Genomic DNA, 20,148 nt, shown 5'->3' on the forward strand with positions numbered 1-20,148 from the left:
GTGGGGGTGGAGGAAGGAGGGACATGTTCCTTCAAGCACACAGCTAATGAAGACAGAGAGAGAAATTATCCAGGACTTATTTTCTCAGCTGAAGACAGGAACAAGGGCAGTCTTTTCACCTCTTTCCCCCAGAAGTCTCACCCTAGACCTGTGCTCTGGAGGAGTCAGTCCAGAGCCAAAAGAAGATGAGCTTAACCCGGCGCAAAGGTTTTTACAGGCAGGAAGTAAACAAAACTGTCTGGGAGCTGCCCAGAAGATATACCTCCATCAATCCAGTGGGATCTGGGGCTTATGGCTCTGTCTGGTGAGTAGGTCTTGGCCTTTGTTCTTTCAAGGGTCCTGGCAGGAAGAACGGGGTGGGGGTATTTAAAGCATGGCTCACGGGAAGAAAACAGGGGAGGTGCCTCTTAGCTGTCCTCCATTATGAAATAAATTTGCATGTTAGATGAAGGTTTGTTTCCTGCCTGCCATACCTTAAGTCACTTTCAGCTTGAGCAGCTGTTCTGCTGTGTGTGTTTACTGCCTGAAGAGTTGGGCCTCCCTAACCCTAAACTACTACATTTTGGGGAGAGGTGCTGCTGTATCCATCACCCTCCAGGTGATGGGGACTAGAGGCTCAGCCCTTGTTTGATTTTATTTGTTCAGTCCCTTGGTTTCCTCACTGTCTCTGATGAACAGGACAACCAGCCCCTGCTATGCACTGTCCCAGGGGTAAGAACTAGACAGAGCTAGTAGTAGCAGAAAAAAAAAATCTGTTTCCAAGGCTGACATTACTTCCCCCTAAAAGATTTTGGGCCCTCTTGTTCCCTAGAGGGAAGATGGGATTCTGCTGCTGGTCCTATACCAATATCCTGGTTTAAACTAATACAGCTTGTCTAGACTGGAACCTCTTGCCAGTTTAATGATTAATTCTGAGCCTAGAAAGGGATAAGACAGACAGAAAAACAATGCATAGTCATCCAATCAGCTGGGCAAAGGCAGCTAATAGAAAAATGAATGTATAGGGTCAGATTCTGTTCAGGTGCATGTGTGTAAATCTAGAGTAACTCCACTGACTTTAATGAGTTACTCTCAGTTTATGTCCTTATGAAATCAGAATCTAGTCCATACACCAATACACAAAGGCAAGAGAGAGATTTATTCCCTGTACTAGGTATTCTGCAGGAAATATCCTGCCTGAATGTCATTACCAGGGTCACGTAATATACCTAGTTCATAGTCCTGGGACCATTGGAGTGACACCCTGGTTAGCTGTTTTTTGATGCATAAACAGGGTCTGAAAGATTTGTTTTCTCTACAGTATATGTTTTTCATATTAGACATATAAATTTTGTCTACTTTAAAAGACAGCAGATCCCTGAAGAAAGAGTAGAATTATGACAGCACAAGAAGCAAAAGAGAGTCACAGAAAGAAAGAGGGGGTTTCACTCCAATGGCTGGAAATTTGGGTCATATCTATTTAACTTCAATAGCTAACATTCTTTCTCCAAAACTTTCATCTTTGTTAACGATTCGATATCTTTGCCCCTTCACTTGCTATGTGCATTCTCCTAATAGGCTTCTCCAGCAAAATCAGGGAAAACCAGACTTAATATTCTTGACATTTGTAGAGGTTTTAAAAAAAAAATTTAAAGGAGGGGGAGAAATTATCCTTCCAGATTTTCTTTATAAAGCCTAAAGCAAAAAGAAAAACACGAACAACAGAAATCCTTTACTGCTCCCTTTAAATAAAAACCGGTCTCTAGCTCAGCTGACATGGAAACTCCCAAAAAACAGCAGCTTGTTTGCCCTAAATGACACCCATTAGACTAAACCGGGTAGTGCCAGAACTCCATGGATGACGAACGCTTGCTGGCTTTGGTGCTGATTCCTGGCTGAAGTACAAGTGGAAGCTTGTGGAATTAGGATTTGCTGTCCTCTGCTGGGAACCACTGGGATGTTTTTTTCTACAATAAGAACAGGAGGACTCGTGGCACCTTAAAGACTAACAAATTTATTTGAGCATAAGCTTCCGCGGGCTACAGCCCACTTCTTCGGATGCATAGAATGGAACATATCGTGAGGAGATATAGATACATACAGAGAATATGAAAAGGTGGGGGTTGTCTTACCAACTCTGAGAGGCTGCTACTCTGAAATCTTTCTATAATAGTCCATATATTTGGGTTTCTTTAAAGCTCTATATGCTGTTACAGATACTTAAAACAGAAGCAAATAGAGCAAGTTACAAAAGCTCCCCCAATTCCCCTGAAAAACTAATTCCTCTGTTAAATTTCTTCATTAAAATAAAATATTTGTTTAATAATTTTTATAGCAGATTTCACATGTGTATAGAGAGTTAGTTTTGATCAGGTTTGAGTAATTGAGTAATTCTGATGCGGCTGCATCCAAAGGTGGTCTGAGACAGACTGAATGAAAATGCTACTGAGTAACTTTGCAGGTCAGCCAGGATCTTGGAAAATTGCTTGTCTGAACCATTAGCTATCATGCACCTATTGCTGATTAGAAATAGTTATTTTGCATAGTAGTTCCCTCTAACCACCCTTGGAAATCCTAGAGCCACTACTGGTCACCAGAGCAAGAAAAGGGGCTGTAGCCCATTAGTGGGTGGATGGGTGGTGGTAGGAAGCCATGCTTTCCTTTCAAAGGTGATAAGAAGAGAAAAAGGACTATTTGGTTTCGAACAGGAAGTAGATATGGGATGAAGTGTGCAATGTGATAATGCTGATATTCACATGGGTTTGGTCACACTGCACCACTAGCAGTCACAGCAGGAAAGACATGTTGATTTACAGTTCTCCAGTTTAATGAGCTGAGAGAGAAGGAATTGCAAAGTGGCGGGAAGTGCATAACCCAACGAGGAGGCTTGGGCTGGAAAGCCCTGCCTTTCTCTCTCCCTTCAAGAGGCAGCAGCTGGAAGCTGTCAGCCATAAAACACAGGCAACCTTTCACAGCCATCCAGGGTTGACTGGCTCAGGGAGGTGGTGGTGCAGTTCATTATGGAGGTTCCTCTTCAAATGCTTTCACCCTGAAAAGCACTGGGGAAAATCTGAAGAATCATAGCAGTCTCTGGACGACTGCTGCTGATGGCTTTTCTTTCCATCCCTTTGCTGATTATATGGAGGGCCTGCCTTCTCTGCAACTCTGCCATGGGACTTTGAGAGAAGAGGTGTCACTGAATTGCTTCATATGGAGAAATAAATAGCAGCTATGACTGGGAGACTCTCGTATGCCCTCTTGGCAGCATGGGGCTCGGAGCCAAGAACTCCAAAGTGGAGTTCACTCAACTCCAAATCTTGGTTTTGACGCTGACTCCCACTGTTGTTGTTTTTGTATCAATTTCATATCTACAGAATGGGGATAATAGCTACCTTACCTTATAGCTTTGTTGCAAGCATTAATATAGTAATATTTATACATTTTTTTAACATAAAAAGCACTTTCAAGTGCTAAATACTATTAACTGTCTTTAAAAAACCCTCACCTGTATATACCGTTAATACCAAATGTGTAGCACAAAATACTTCCATGTTCAGAACACTTTACAAACATTATCAAATTAATTCACAGATTTTTTTAAGGCCCTGAGAGATTATTGTGACCATCTAATCTGACCTCCTGTGTAACACAAGCCAGAGAATTCCAGCTTGTAATTTCTGCATCAAGCCCATCAATTCTGTTTGAGCTAAAGCATATATTTTAGAAAGACATCCAAGTTCTGATTCTGAGACCTCAAATGAGAGAGAATCCACCACATCCCAAAGTTAGTTATCCCAGGGCTGACTCTCTCCCAAGCAATAACAGCATCCTGGATGATTCACAGAAAGTGAATCTGTATATCTCCCCTCTCACAAACACCCCTCCCCCCCAATCTCCTGCTCCAAATTTCAGAAATCCTGAGCAGACAGGTGCAGGGAAAGGGCATAGGAGAGAATCAGCTGGGTTCTCAAGCGCCAGTTAGCTCAGAAGAGAAGTGGCTGTCAAAGAATCAGTGGAAGGACACAGTGTGTGGGTACAGGATTAGGGTTAGCCCTGACTTCCAAGCATCTGTCTTCACATTACCCACCATTTCTCTAGCACCAGCCCATCTTCACAGGCTGGAGCAATGGGACAATGCTACTGTAACCAACCATGAGTGTTTTAACCTCCTTCAGAGCAGATACAGCTGGTTAAAATATTGGTAGTAGCATGTTTATACCAGAGATGCAGTAGAAAAAATTGAAGTACAATGCTAGTGTCTACCAACTGCATTTCTTTCATGTACATTATGGAAAGATCAAGGGAAAATGGAACTTTTTCCTTGATCAGCTCCGGATTCCAGTATCCATCCCTTTCTCTTAGGCCGCTTGTTGGATTAACATTGCATCGTCCATGAAAACTCATTGCTTTACTCAGAACTCATTTTATCTGTTTGCCACAGTTCAGCCATAGATAAGAAGACGGGGGAGAAAGTGGCCATCAAGAAGCTGTGCCGACCCTTCCAGTCAGAGATCTTTGCCAAGAGATCATACAGGGAGCTCATGCTGCTGAAGCACATGCAACATGAGAATGTGAGTCGCCACCTTTCTCCATGCGGACCCAAGAGGGAGGGCTACAGAGCTTCTCTCACTGAGTTACCGTAAGATCAAGTGATAGTGACTTTAGGGACAAAAGCCCTCATGTTTTTCCTGAAGCTGCTGCAAGGTGGGCTTCACCACCAATCATGCCTGGGGGAATTCTGCGCCACTGCGCATGCGCAGAGTTTATGTCCTCTGCAGATTTCTTTACTTCCCTGCAGAAAAATTACTTTCTGATGGGGAAGCAAAGGGAAGCCACTAAAGCAGTCATGCGACCCTCTCCAGCAGTATGTTTCGGGTGCTCAGGGCAGCTGGTAGAGAGGTAAATCACTGTGGAGTAGGGAGCAGGACTGGAGAAAAGCTGGCTGATGGCTCCTACCTTGTGCCAGGCCCAGCTGCTAGTCCCGGCTGGGCTGGGGAGGATGGGACTTCGTCTTTCCCTGCACGGCATCCAGGGCTAAGTCAGATCCACCCTCAGATTTCTCCCTGAGCTGCAGGAAGCTCTGCAAACATCCCCCTCTCCCTGTTTCCTGCACCCATTGTTCCTCAACTGCAGGGGGAGGGGTCCATGTGCAGGGAGCTGTTCCCTCAGCCGCCCAACCCCTGTATATCCAGACTCTCTTATACCCAAACCCTCCGCCAAGCCTCACTCCCCTGCACTCAGAACCCCTTCTGATGAGCCCCACTCCCCCTGCAACTGGATCACCCCTATGAGCCACCCACACCGAGATCCTCACCCCGATGAGCCCCAACCAGCTGCACCTGGGTCCCCACCCCACTCCCCCAGGATCTAGACCCCCTCCCCACTGAACCCCCCACCCCTGAGCCCCAACCACTTTCACCTGGACTCCCCTGCAGAGTTCCATTACCGTTGCACCCAGAACCCAACAACAAGCCCCTGTGCATCCAGATCCCCCTGCACCCTCACCTGTATCCCCCACTGAGCTGCTCACACCCAGATTGCCCCACATAGACCCCTCTCAAACCACACCTGGATCCCCCCAACCCTAAGCCCCTCCACACTTGGATCCTGCCTTGCTGAGCCTGCCTGCCCACACCTGGTGCACCTGGCATGGAGGGACCGGGCCCTGGGGTGTTTCTGGGGCAGGCCTGGTCCCTGCACTGTGTCAGGGTTGGGTACAGCCTCACCATTGAGTCCCTGTCTTTGGGGGAGGGAGAACTGCAAAGTGATCTCCCACTGCTGTGCAGCCAGTGGCCTGTGCTCCCCAATGCCATGCTGGAGCCTCTACATTTATTTGACAAATAAAATCTGCAGAATTTTAAAATATTGTGAGCAGAATTTATTTTTTTTAAGCACAGAATTTTTAATTGTTTTGGCACAGAATGCCCTCAGGAATAGCCAATGGACACCCAGCCTGATGTAGAGGGACCCCACCCTTTTTGGAGTTTAGAGTAGGATTCAGTTTCCATGTTCAGTTCTCATTTCCATGGGTTCTTTGTCGCTGCCACCCTGCTATTGCTCCAGAAGTGAAGTTGGACTTGCAGTACAGACAAATGTTCGGTCTGTTTGTAAGAGAGGAAATAGCCATAAAGCCCATTGATGAGAGTCCAAATCCCTCACATGGAATCCTAAAGTGTCACTGACCTGTGACTCTACAGAGAATACTACTCTTCCAGTGTGTGTACTTTCCAGTCTTACATTTACCCACTTATCCCACAGGTCATTGGGTTGCTTGATGTCTTCACCTCAGCCACCTCCTTCAGTGGATTCCAGGACTTGTAAGTTTTTTGTGGGGTTTTTGTGGGGTTTGCGTTCACTATAGGTTCCATCGTTGTCCAGGACAATGGCAGATTTTGCACTTGAAGAAGGAAGTGTGTCATGCTGACAAGCAATCCCATGAGTTGATTTGAAAAGGGGCCAATCTAAAGCCAGAGATACCTGAATAAAATTACATTAGGAGGATTAGAAGCACTGATCAGCTCCAGTAGGTAAAATCCCTGAGAAAAGTATAAGCAAGCAGCTCATACACCACATGTTCTGGGAGAATGGATCAGATGTATTGATTTATATCATATAAATACCAGAAACTGGTATCTAGATATAATGGTGATGGGCACATTAGACATTCCTAAGATAGAACGATGCATGTTAGTGTAGTGATTTATATGTCATGCTGGGCACAGGGACAATAACAAAATATTTGTCAGATCCTAGACTACTAAAACAGAAACAATTTTAAAAATCTATTTTTTTCACCTTTTATGTTGATTTGTTTTTCTTTTTTTGGTGCGGGGGGAGGCTGGGCATTGCCTTCAGCTTGGATGGTGAAACTGGACCGGCCAGGGTTGAGGCACCGTGGGGATCAGTCTGGGACCTGAGACAGCAGTTTTTAAAAATCCTCTTTAAAAATTCATAAACTGTTTCATACACCTGATTTGCTTATCGCTGATGATGAAAGACTTTAAAGCTATGAACAGTGCTCTCTCTCTCATACTCATATTTGGTATCTTGCAATGGGCACAATGAGAATGAGTGAGTTTTCTAAATTCAGGAGAGTAGAAATAACAATTTGCAGAGAAGGTAGCAACTTTAACTGCCTCACTAGATGTCTTAGTCAGGGGCAGCTCCAGGCACCAGCGCAGCAAGCGCGTGCCTGGGGCGGCAAGCCACCTGGGACAGCATGCCAGTCGCCATGAGGGCAAGCAGTCAGGCAGCCTTCGGCGGCATGCCTGCAGGAGGTCCACTGGTCCTGCGGCTTTGCGAGCAATTCAGCAGTCGATATGCTGAAGGCACGGGACCAGCAGATCACCCACAGAACCACTGCCGAATCCATGTGACCAGCAAACCGCCCGCAGGTGTGCCACTGAAGGCTCCTTGACTGCCGTGCTTGGGGCGGCAAAAAACATAGAGCCGCCCCTGGTCTTAGTAACCCAGGGACACACTAAAGCTTCCTGCAACTGATCTGATCTTCATAGCGAGAACAAGGCTAGCATGGCTCCCTATGTTTTTCTCCTAGACTCAGGGACTTATCTTACTGCCTTTTAGCTACCTGGTGATGCCATACATGCGGACAGATTTACAAAAGATCATGGGACATGAGTTCAGTGATGAAAAGATCCAGTACCTGGTCTATCAAATGCTGAAAGGATTGAAGGTAGGTGGATCTGGAATAGTCAAAAGCAAGAACTGGTGTCTGAGGGATTTACACATTGAATCACCAGGTCTGCCATAGGAGTAGACTTTGCTCTGTATTATCCCTGAGTGGACCCTTAAATCATGGACAGACTAACCTGTAGGATCATCTGGTTTCCCATCTTGAGAAACTTTTGCTGACAGAAGTTTCATTGCAACTGATACGATCCCACAGAAACATTTTGTTTTGACAAATTGTTATTTTCTGACCCCCCAAAAAAGGCTAATTGAAAAATTCCTGACCCACTTTCATTGAAAGCTTATACTTCAGAGGTATCAGAGGTGGCTTTGGTTTTTCATATTGGTCATCAGGTGACTTAACCAATTCAATCCATCATAGGTCATGCAATATCTTGCTAGGGAGGCAGTTGGCTTGTTCTGTTCAAGTCACTAGAGCCCAAGATTCCTTAGCAAAACTATTGATGGTGGCAAGAGGCTTTTAGCAAGTGGAGCGTCTGGTTCCCTCATTCCATCTGCTTTTAGAGAAAACAGATGGAACGCAATTTCCTCAGTTACTATGAGCCAAGAATGTCCGTTTTTAAACAGACAAGGACAAAGTGGAATGGTAAAAAACAGCCCCTTATAACAATCTGAACACTGAACTGTGGAACTAATGATTAATAATACTTCCCACTAGACTGCCCTCCAGCTACAATTCTCACAGTGCTGTATGAACATTAGGGACTTAGACTCCACAACACCTCTTTCCCCAGATCACTGTGAAACCCAGATGGGGGAAACCGTTGCACAAAGAGGTTAAATGACTTGCCCAAAATCGCATAGTGAGCCTGGGGAGAGGTTAGACTAGAACCAATATCTCAACTCCTAATCTTGTGCTTTAGCTGCTAGACTCTGTTTCCTTCCTATATGACTTGATAGGTAGAATAAGCACAACTCATGCAATTTAGTGATAAGTTTGAGGCTTCTAAGATTATAGTTGATTTAAGTAACTTTCATGGCATACCAGCTATGCCTCTTCAAGAAGTGTTCTAACTCCAGCTGTTGTAAAGAATGTAATGTAGGGAATGGGTTTCACCTGGGTTTCTAGCAACAATGTCTTCTTCCTATTTGTGACCTGTGCTGTAGAGCCACAGAGCTGGGAGTGAGGATTTTGCAGAAGAAGAATGCAGGTTGCTTTGGTCTCAGTAGTCAGGCTCCGTTGCTAACACGTGTTTCTCCTGTGGGGCAGTGAAAGATTTGCTTGCTGGTGATCACACTGTGGCTTCCCTTTTCATTGCAGTACATTCATTCTGCTGGAATCATTCACCGGGTAAGTTCATGTGCACTGTTACTCTGCTTTTATTTCTGTTCTCTGAGAGAAGCACAACTCAGCCAGAATGTTAGCAGCTTCTCCCATAGCCTTGAACATCGTCTCACTAAGAGCTTGGGCCTTAAGTTCTCCCTAAACTAGTTCTCCCTCTTCCCTTTTGCTGCCTCATTCCCTTCCTACCTGTGTTGGCCTGGATTTGCTCTGTGGGCAATGCAGTATTTTGCAACAGGATGTGTGGATCATTTTGTGATGCCTCCTGATTAATGAAAGATGCTTCCGAAAAGAAAATAACCCTTGTGACTACTCTGGGATGCTGAACTGTGTAGCAGGCATGTTGTCTCCACTGCTGTAGCAAGAGTGGATTCTGGATGCGATGATACAACCCAACAAAGGCCAAGGGGAGACTTGACTGAGATTTACATTGTTGAGTTGCAATTTGCTTTGTGTCCTGATTGCTCTGCTCTCGTCTGCTGCAGGACCTGAAGCCAGGCAATCTGGCTGTGAACGAAGACTGTGAACTAAAGGTAGGTACAAAGGTGCCCCTTCATGGCTTGCGAAACATGCGGTGTGTTGGGTAGCTGGTGAACCGCTCTGAGTGCGTGAATCCTGTTAACACACCAGTGTGGCTCCTAATGCATCCTGAGGCCCATGTTCAGCAAGATATTTAACACCGTGTCTGTTGAATCAATGGGACTATTCAGGTGCTTGACATTAGGACATGCTCCAGTACCTTGCTGAATCAGGGCCTGAGGCTGGAGTGAACCTCCTGCACTGGGTGCAGTTCCTACTGCACTCTGACGTGCACAGCAATACCTTACAGAAATTCAGTGCCCTAGGGTCACATCTATATTAGAAGAATAACCCAAGGATGATAACCGAGGGCAGCCACAGTTCCCCTGCGCTCCCATCAGCTAGAGCTGAAGACCTATTGCAGACAAAGCCATTTTCAACTCCTGGTAGAAAAGGCTTGTTTGAGCCTGGGTGGAAGGAAGGGCCTGCTTTGCTAGGAATTGCTAAAAGCGATTTGGCCCTGTCTACGCTAAAGGTCAAGCCAAAGCATTTCCAGCTCCTGCCGGAGGAACACTGGTAGCAACAGGACGTTTTTGTAGGAGAGGTGGGGTTGGAGAATGGCTTGCCTTACAGGACACAGAACAGTCCTGTGAAAAATAAGGATCACCACCTTCTTAAAACATATGTTCTATTGGTCACACACACTACAGATTCCTTCTGCGGGGCTGCAGGCTACAACTGGTTTTGCAGCCTGGCTGTAATTCACAGTGCAATTAAGACAAACCTGTTAGAACCATTGGCTGGGGTGGCTCTGGTATAGCGGTGAGGCTATAGCTCTCTGATGGGATCCACTTCATACCATGGAAACAGGTTCTCTTTTGCCTGTAGGATCTCTTTTCCTTCCCTCACCATCTCCCTCCTCTGTTGATCTGTAGATCTTGGACTTTGGTTTGGCGAGACACGCAGATGCTGAGATGACTGGCTACGTTGTGACGCGTTGGTACAGAGCACCAGAAGTCATTCTGAACTGGATGCATTATAATCAGACTGGTGAGTTAAATTCCTTCAGCTGGGGCTCTCTGGAGATCACCACTGGAACTCCCTCGGGTGGGTTAGTGTGGATCACACACAACCCTCTATTGGCTGTTAAGTTAAGGAGGAACAAAAAGCACCTTATCTCCAGCAGCAGTTATGAGGCTCCCGGCTAATCAAGCATCAGGAGACAGCTCCACCCAAAGTTGTCACCATTGGAAAAGCTGAAACCCAAGGTTGTAGTAACCCAGAAACTACAGCTGGTGGGAGAAGGGGGTTGAAGGTGGGAGCAAAACCATGCCAATGACTAAATAACTCAGCAGACATTACTGTAGTCCCCAAAGCAGGACAAGGCCCCTGAACTGTGTTTCTCCTCCCTCTCCCGGCCTTGTACATTTCTCATGCGCCACTCGTTTTCTTCCTGCACAGTGGACATCTGGTCTGTTGGTTGTATCATGGCAGAAATGCTGACTGGGAAAACCCTGTTTAAAGGAAAAGATTGTATCCTTTCAAATTGGGTCAAACTCCTCTGGGGTGGCCCAGAAGCCCCCTAGCAGTGCCTGAAACAGACACTCTGGGTATTTGTGACAGGGCATTTACACAGGTATGTGAGGGTGGGGATACTGGGGGAGGAGGGTGTCAACTTGGTACACTGGGTAAATTCTGCCCTGTGTCCTCTTGCATGCATGCTGCCCTGACCAGTCCCCATGCTGTGGGGAGGAACTGAGGTTACCCATGCAGGGCCCTAAGCCCATTGCAGAACACAGCTCTGTGAGGGCTGCTTGCACACCACGGCAGAAGGGGGCTGGGAGCAGGCCCTGTGGATGCACAGATCCAGCCACCAAAGCCTGCCTAGGAAGGTCACAGCAGCTGGGAGCTATTGCAGCTCTGACTCTGCACTAGGCGTCCCGGAGCCATTTGGAGTGAAGATTCATTCTCCTTAATCCTCACAGACCTTCCTAGCCACACAGCCAGCATACTTGGGCTGTTGGCTAGGTCCAAGATTTGGCCCTAAATAACCTTTAACTCAGCCTACCAGATCTAGATCAGCTGACCCAGATCTTGAAAGTAACCGGACTCCCAGGAGAGGAGTTTGTGCAGAAACTGGAGGACAAAGCGGTAAGGAAAACACTGTGTCTAGGGCTGTACTTCTGAACGCGCTGCTGTGGAAACCACATGAAAATAAGTTATTTTTACATTGTCTTTGACATGTGCCTGCGTGTGGTTTTTAGTAATGTAAATCATCCAAACTAAGGCAGTGGCCTTGGCATCTATCCCTGCAAGTGGCACCTCCAGAGCATTTGACTTTAAAAGAAAGTCCTATTTACCAATGAGTCAAAATATTCCTTTAAAGGGGGTGAACAGAGAGTGTAGGAGTTGAGAGTCAGGACTCCTTGGTTCTGGGCCAGAGGCAGCTGGCGACTCAGTGTGTGACCTCAGGCAGATCATTCCACCTCTCTGTAACCCAGTTGAGCCCTCTGGAAGAATGAGATATTTTTGTACCTCCCAGGGGTGTCGCAGGGCTCCCTTATTTGTACAAAAAAAAAAAAATAAAAAAAAATGAATCAGTTCCTCACATGAAAGAGGCCCACATAAGTGTGGAGTCTTGGATAATTTACTGCTTTCCTGCTCATCTAGGCACGGACCCGATGGACTTTTCTACTGTCCCCTTTTCTGACTTCAGCATGTCTGTATGCTGTGCATTCCTCTCTCTCTTTCAGGCTAAGAAGTATATCCAGTCCCTTCCCAAGGTTCCCAAAATGGATTTATCCCGGCTTTTCCCCAAAGCCAATCCTCTAGGTAAGTCATCTTCAGTATTTCTCCCACGCCACTTCCAGTCCATTATAAGGCAGATTGTCACAAAGTTCGTGGACTCCAGGACTTTTCCTTTCTCTTAGACCTCATGACTTCTTGCTGCCTGTGTCCCCTACAGGGGCTAATGATGTTTCTCTTGCTGATCAGCCCTTTCCACGGGGGCTGACGATACGTAAAATTAAATGGCAAAACAATTATTATTGACATTAAAATAGCAGTTTTCTGCTGTTCTTTGCTCTCTCCCTTCCCCTGCCCTTAAAATAACAAGACCCAGGACTTTTGGCACTTTTCCCAAACTTGTGAATTTTTTTTCATGACTGCAAACCCAGCCTTAGTTATAAATATCTCTCAGCTCCATGGTGCTGTGGTGGCCAGGAGAATGGGACTGATTTAAGTGCAGAATGTTAGTCCATCTGGAGACTTCTGTGGTGCCTCTTCCAAGCTCACTTTTTTCTGCAGTTAAAGGAACCTAGTTCTATGAACAAATTTAGAAGGAAACTTCTGGTCTTACACACACTTGTGAGGACAGGATGGAGACACGCCTGCGAAGGGAAGACAATCCTAAACAAACCCAGTTCACTTTGGTTTCCCAGAATCCAGAGATCATTAGATCACGGCTGGGATCATTTGATTTACTGAACTGAAGGCCACATTTGCCTTAAGTCAGGAGCTTGAGGGTCACACCTAATTTGCTTAAAATGGAGCAGACCACACCTGCAATCATAATTCATGTACAGCTCACAGCATGCGATGCTCCCTTGTAAGCCAAGCAGCATGGCTTCTTGTCCGAAGAGAGACCATTGCGTAATGGAACCTGGAAAATGCAGCTTCCCACACCTTCCTGTGGAACAAGGCCAGTAGCTGATCACACTGTAGAACTCTCTGAGCCCCAGTTGGCCAGTGGAATGTACTTTGGCCACAACTGAGCTCCAGGATCAAGTTGCCTAGAGCAAACCAGGCGGTATCCATGTTACCCCTCTTTCGTTTGTTCTTTTCCCAGACCCAAGGCAGCGTGATCTCTGGCAAGGGGCACAGAAAGTTGCATACACTGCTTCAGCCACCTTTTACCAGGAAAAGTATATGAATCACTTCCCAACTGCGTATCAGATATCGGGACATTTTTGATACAAAGTTGGTAACTGAAATTTGTTTACTTGTTCATGGTAAAAAGTAAGCCGCCTACAATGAACTGTTTCCCCTCATAGGTCATAGATGTGGGTAAGCAGAGCTCCATCAAACTCTGAAACATTAAAGCAGTAAACCCAAGAAGGATATCAGCCTGCCTTTGGCATTTCCTGCCTTCCTGTTTACCAAGCCTAGTATAGATTACTTTATAGATTACTTGGGTTGCTTATATTTGCCTTGTAAAATACTTTGGCCCCTCCACAACACAGATCAGAACTGAAAGAATTTTAAACTTGAAGTCACCTCTCACTATTGATGTCCTTGAAGCTCGCTTGGTTTCAGCAATGAAGCTAGATAGCTCTGTTTTACTTTTCCCTCCCTAATTTTCAATAACTCACACAAGGTTATGTTTGGGTTCGCAGTGCTGCAGGGGAAAGCTTAAATGACAGAAAAAAAACATTAAACCGTGAAACATTTCTTCTCTTTGTGATTTGTATTCCTTCCCCCTTTCCATGCCTTCAAACAAAATTTAAGTTTGGGATATAAACTAGCTGATGTTTCACCTGTTGATTTTACTGCCTCTGTACTGATGGGAACTTCTGCCCATTAGAAACCCATTATATTCTTGGATGCTAGGAGCATGAGCCCCAAGGTCCTCGCAGACTTTATATGCAGGACATCCTAAATATAATTGCTTCACATGTAGCCAAGTATTCCCATCCTTCTGCAGCGGTGGACCTGCTCGACAAGATGCTGCAACTGGATGTGGAAAAGCGTCTCACAGCCACAGAAGCTTTGGCCCATCCATATTTTGACCAATTCCGAGACATTGAGGAGGAGACGGAGGCCCAGCAGTCCTACGACGATTCCTTGGAGCATGAGAAGCTTTCCATAGATGAGTGGAGAAGTAAGATGTTGAACTTTTATGCATTTCTGTCAGTACTTTGTGTGGAACTTCCTAGCCCCTCCCACTGTCCTGTACGTACCTGCTGAGTATGCCTGATCTCCCCCCACTCCCCACGCCTGTATGTGGCCCCCTACACACATGCTGCTGCTGTAGTCTCATGCCCATCCTCTTCCCCTAGCCTCTAAGCACTCATTGAAGATACCTTTTGCCTATATCTTTCCAACACCCAGCTATATTTTATCCTTTCAGCCTCCTTGTGATGTACCCCTACATCTGAAATCTGCCCCCAGCTCTTATGTGCCCTCATGTTCACGCCCTCTTTAACGCCCTCTAGAATCATGTGACGGTATTATTTTAAATACGCTATTGATACTCATTATCATGTTGTTCATTTTCAAGGGCATACATACAATGAGATTCAGTCCTTCAGTCCGATTGCCCGGAAGGACTCCAAGAGGCGGAGTGGTATGTCATTGTAGTGGCTGGGGTGGCCAAGGTTGGGGCTCACTCCCCCTGCTGGGTCACAAAAGAGGACGTCTATCAGGATTTGGACCACCCCAGGGCCAGATATTTATCAACATGGGTGTGTGGAACTTCTGTGCATGTGTGGAACCCAAGGATGTTGAATACACAAGAGTGTTGGGCTTTGTCTTGTGGGAGGAAACTGCACCAGAAACATCTTTCAGTGCCAAAGATGAATGTATTTCTCATTAAAACCCCAAGCGGTAGAATTTTACCTGGTGTTTCTTTGTATTCTTACTCATTTGCACCAGTTTTTAATTGGCTCTTAACTTGGTTTTCAAGAGTTCAGGTCACAGACGCCGAGTTTCTAATCTGCCAGGGTGGGCTCCGCCCAGGCCCCACCCCCACTCCACCCCTTCCTTCAAGGCCCCGCCCTCCCTTGAGTATGCTGTGCCCTCATTCCTCCCCTGTCCCCTCCAGTGCCTCCTGATGCTGTGAAACAGCTAATCCGTGGGAGGTACTGGGAGAGAGGGGGAACAGGCACTGATCAGTGGGGCCCGCTGGCAGGCAGGAGGTGCTGGGGGCGGTTCTGGTAGGGGCACCCACCATTTTTTTCTCCATGGGTGCTCCAGCCCCAGAGCACCCATGGAGTAGGTGCCTATGGTTTGGGTGTTTCAGTGGCTCCTTCTCACTGTTCCTTCGATGTGCTATTTGCTTCTTTATCAGTTCTTCTAGCAAAGCAGTTAAGATTCTTGCAGGTGGCATCACAGTGACTCAGGCAGGAAAACAAAGTTTATTTGAGAAGCCAACCAGCAGGTTTACTAGTTAGAGAGAGGGACAGGAAGTCAGAACTGATGGGCTCTACCACAAACTCATTATGTGAAAGTTGGCAAGATTCTTAAGATTGAGTTTCCAAAAATGGCCTCTACTTTTGGGTCCCTTTGTTCTTCGGGTTCCAACTTCAGACATCTTAGCCAAATTGTTCGAACTTGGGTGTTTACATTTAGGCACAAAAGTCCAAGTGGCCTAATATTCAGAAGTGCTGTGAGATCATCTTCAAATGAAGAGTACTGCATAAGTACAAAGAACTGTTTTGTCTCTCATTAATGGTTCTGTAACAGATGTAAATGCATGTTTTGTTCTTTAAAGTAATGTAATAGGTATAGAGGCAAAAACTGACACACAATGCATTTATTGAATTGTTATATATTTGAAGCTTTTTACACAGAGTTAGAAAGAAATTCAAAATATGTTGTTGGTTTTTTTTAAATTCATGTAGTTGGCAGCCTGGAGGTATCTTTGTAGCTAAGCCAGGCTTTTCAGTGTAGCATCAAAAGTGCAGGGATTGGTTCTTGGCCCTATGTTGTTTAACATTTTTTATCTATGACCTGGAAGATCACATAAAACCATAATTGATCAAATTTGCAGATAACCCACAAATTGGGGGAGTGGTAAATAATGACGAGGACAGGTCACTGATTCAGGGTGATCTGAGTTGCTTTGTAAACTGGATGCAAGCAAACAATGTGCATTTTAATAAGGCTAAATGTAAATGTATACATCTAAAACCAAAGGACGTAGGCCATTCTTAAGGGATGGGGAGCTCTATCCTCGGAAGTGGTGACTCTGAAAAAGATTTGGGGTCATGGTGGACAATCAGTTGAACATCAGGTCATCATGTGATGCTACAGCCTAAGGAGCTAATGAAATCCTGGGATGCATAAACAGAGGACTCTCCAGTAGGAGTATGTCCAGCTCTGGTGCCCATAATTTAAGGAGGATGTAGATAAACTGAAGAGGGTTCAGAGAAGAACCACAAAAATAGTTAAAGGATTAGTAAACATACCTTGTAGTGTGAGACTCAAAGAGCTCAATCTGTTTATCTTAACAAACAGAAGGTTAAGGGGTGACTTGATCACAGTCTGTAAGAACCTACATGGGGATCAAATATTTAATAATGGGCTCTTCAGTCTAGCAGAGAAAGGTCTAACATGATCCAACGTCTGGACGTTGAAGCTAAAGCAAACTTGTAACCTCATTTAAAAAAAAATAAAAATACCAAGTTAGTCTGACAGGATCTATTTCTCATAAACCCAAATTGATTTCCATTAATGACATTGCCATCCTTTAATTTTATTAATTGAGGCCCATATCAGCAGCTCCATTCTTGCCTGGGTTTGCTGTCAGGCTGACAGGTCTATAATTACCCAGGTCAATCCGTTTACCCTTCTTAAAAATTGGCATGAGATTAGCTCTCTTCTGGAACTTCCTCAGTATACCAAGGCTTATTGAAAATCAACATTAAAAGTTTACTAGTGCAGTACTATTCGCCATATAGAATATCAAGAAAGAAATTAAATTATTTGGGGGGGGTACAGCGGTGATATAAACAGGAGTAGCTAAATTAAGCTAAGTGTAGCAGGGATTCACCTGATCTGGCTTTGGGCCCTTCCATTGCTTCAGTTTGCTCTCTCAGGTGGGAGACCACCAGCTTCCATTGCAGTGAGTCACTGAGGCAACTTTATTCTCCAGCTAAGTCACAGGAGTCCATCCTTTCATAGAGTTAATCAAAGCTCTCCCCTACCCCCGCCAAAAGAAACAAACAAAACCAAATCTTCTGGCTTAGACTTCCTGGGCCCACCCTTCCTCTCAGTGCCTGTTTTTCTCCATGACAATCTTTAGCCCTGCTCTTCAGCTCAGCTTCTAGCCCTCATGGGCTCCAATCAGTCTGTTCTTCCTCTTGTTGATGAGGTTACCGTATTGCCTCACAAGCTGGCAGCACAGAGGAAACCCACATTCACTCAATACTGTGGGATCCCAGCCCTGGAATCCTAAACAATGGGGCTGTTTATCCCCATTCACTCCATCCCTGGAGTGTCTCCCCTGCCTGACTACAGGCCAACCTTCTGTCCCAGCAGGACTAGCTCATAGACACATGCCCTTGTCACATGACCCTTGTATTCTTATGCTGTCCACCTGGCACAGGTGAGGGTGAGCCTCAATCCTCTTAAGGGGCCAGCTCAGCCTGTGATGCTAAGGAAAATTTAAGCCACATACTATATCAGGAAACACTTCCTAACAGCCAGATGTGTCAAGACTGCGGAATGGACTCCCAAGGGAAGCAGTGGAAACCCCACCATTTGGGGATAAAGTTCTAGAAAATGTATTGCATGAATAATCCAGTCTAAGCAGGGGAATTAAGTAAATGATCCTTGACCATCTTGTTTAAAGATTTTAGCTTCTTGGTATTAAATTAACTCTTATTCAGAATCTTTTTTAAAAATTGCATTAAAAATATTCCACATAAAAATAGTACAGGCCATATTTTTTTTTCTCCCTTGAATGGGTTAAAACTTTAGACTCCCTTTTCTGCACTTTCTGTAGGGTTTTGTGTTTCTCATTTGTATAAATAAATTCAAATACATTCAGTTTGCCAAATAACTCTTGGCAGCCACATTAAATTGCCTGCTTTGATTTAAAAGGCTTGAATTAAATGAGAACAGAGTTCTCTTGGGAACTCAGGTGGGGAAAGTGTGTTGGAAGACTGGATTTCATGTGCTGTTACAAAACAAACTCTAGTCTAGGGTCTCGTTTGCGATTTTCAGTTCCCAGTACTCAGCCAGGTTTGCACAGTGCACGCTGGCAGGGCAAGGGGTAGGGGTGGTTACGCACAATAGGACGTGTCTGCATGGTCTGGAGGTTTCTGGTATTCTCTGGACCACAGTCTTCTCTGCTGTGGACTGGGTTTTTTTTGTTTGGGAACAAACATATATTAAAATCTTTCTGTTCTTGGGTGGGAAGAAGAAGAGACAATTCTAGGCAGAGAACACCTGTCTGGGTTTAAGTAATTTATAAGAGGCTCAGAGATATCATAGTGGTGAGAACAGTATGAATACCTAAACATACACACATTGTTTTGTGAACAGCTAACTCTCCGACCATGGAAATCCACTTCTTGGAAGAAGCTTAGAATTCCCCACTTTGAACTTGCAGATACTTTCTGATTGGGCCGAAGCATCATGGGCTGTGAAGATGTGGTAATGTGTGATGTTATGTATGTGTCACTTTCTATATGACAGATTTGCAGACAAGTTTTTGTTTTGGATCCACACATCAAATCACAATCTGGAGTAGTAGTATTTATAACCTACATCCATTTACAGATAGCTGGCAGAAAGAGAGAAGGGAAAATATTTACAAAAATAAAAGTAGTAAATAGCAGCAGAAAGTGAGTATAATGCCTATCCAGGTTTTTACACTGGTGTCATTTACTGCCTACATTGAGATGTAATACAAGAATCTGTAGGCTTATGTTTTAGAAACCTGGATCATTTATGATATTGTAGATGCTCGTCCTCATTAAGTTTCTTGAAGTCTCTCTCATAAATGCTTACACAGTTTATGCTAAGATAACTAACTGTTCTGGTTAGACCACGTATTCAAGCTAATGTCAAGACCCTCTCATGTGACGGAGGCTATTGTATCCTCAGATATAGACTAGAGTGTTTTTTAGGAATTTTCCCTTTTCTTCTCCTTGCTTGGAAGTTCTCATTGTTAATATGCTGAATAGCTAATAGCCAGAGCTTCCTATATACATTAGGACCTTAGGGCTATTTATCTCTCTCTGCAATGCTGCAGAACAGATTTCCCTCTGACAGCTGATTATTTCTGCCTGTTTGAAATATGAATTAATATATTTCACTCCTACACAAAATCACCAAATATGTATTAGGGTCTCCTGAATAGGTCATACACATCCTTCAAATTCAGCCGTGGATAATAACCACAATCTTGGAAATGCAAATTGTTAAGCCAAAGTTTACAGAGATAGCTGCAAAAAAGATGTCATCTGCAGGTTTTGCTCGTAATAGGCTACAAGTGCACAGTCATCCATAAAGAGTGATTCTCTAATAAGACACCTTCCTATACCTTTGTTGATGAATGCAGATGATTAGAGTTTGCCTGAGTGGAATCTAATATTCCCATGACTAGATTACAAGTTTCTTTATATAACACTGATGCAAAGAAAAGCCCAAACCGAGATGGAGCAATGACTCCTCCATGTTTAACGCATTTCACAATGCCAAAAGGGCCTGCACAGATGTATCCAACCATGCCATCAGTCAGTGGATAACGTTATCCACCTTATCCAAGTGTCTACACAACAAGGTCTACAGTGACACAGCTGTGGTGCTGCAGCTATTCTACTGTAGAACAGATGCTTGCTACAATGGTGGAAAAAGTTTTACTATGTCACTAGCAAATCCACCCCCTTGAGAGGCAGCAGCTAGATTGATGGAAGAATTCTTCCTTCAAC

General features: G+C 44.8%; 1 protein-coding gene and 1 long non-coding RNA gene across 3 annotated transcripts in view; one reads left to right on the top strand and one right to left on the bottom strand.

Annotated features, from left to right (window-relative positions):
- MAPK13 (mitogen-activated protein kinase 13) lies at positions 1 to 15,105 on the top strand. Its single transcript, XM_050956609.1, has 12 exons — positions 1 to 304; positions 4,421 to 4,550; positions 6,238 to 6,296; positions 7,564 to 7,672; positions 8,951 to 8,980; positions 9,457 to 9,504; positions 10,426 to 10,540; positions 10,952 to 11,023; positions 11,562 to 11,641; positions 12,244 to 12,322; positions 14,193 to 14,369; positions 14,769 to 15,105. The coding sequence occupies exons 1-12, from the start codon at positions 186 to 188 to the stop codon at positions 14,846 to 14,848; spliced, it is 1,098 nt and encodes a 365-aa protein (XP_050812566.1). The 5' UTR covers positions 1 to 185; the 3' UTR covers positions 14,849 to 15,105.
- The window catches only part of LOC127052716 (uncharacterized), a 21,433-nt gene continuing 16,085 nt past the window's right edge, over positions 14,801 to 20,148 (bottom strand). For both annotated transcript variants that reach the window (XR_007774874.1, XR_007774873.1), the window contains one exon: positions 14,801 to 14,885. This is a non-coding gene — a long non-coding RNA (uncharacterized LOC127052716). The remainder of the gene's footprint in view (positions 14,886 to 20,148) is intronic.

This window comes from Gopherus flavomarginatus, chromosome 5, assembly GCF_025201925.1.
Source record: "Gopherus flavomarginatus isolate rGopFla2 chromosome 5, rGopFla2.mat.asm, whole genome shotgun sequence".
Classification (NCBI taxonomy): domain Eukaryota; kingdom Metazoa; phylum Chordata; order Testudines; family Testudinidae; genus Gopherus; species Gopherus flavomarginatus.

Excerpts from the sequence above, each read along its gene's own strand:
- MAPK13 (XM_050956609.1), top strand. The coding sequence starts at position 186 with ATGAGCTTAACCCGGCGCAAAGGTTTTTACAGGCAGGAAGTAAACAAA. Across the intron at positions 9,505-10,425 it reads ACGAAGACTGTGAACTAAAG|ATCTTGGACTTTGGTTTGGC; the intron begins GTAGGTACAAAG and ends GTTGATCTGTAG. Across the intron at positions 10,541-10,951 it reads GATGCATTATAATCAGACTG|TGGACATCTGGTCTGTTGGT; the intron begins GTGAGTTAAATT and ends CTTCCTGCACAG.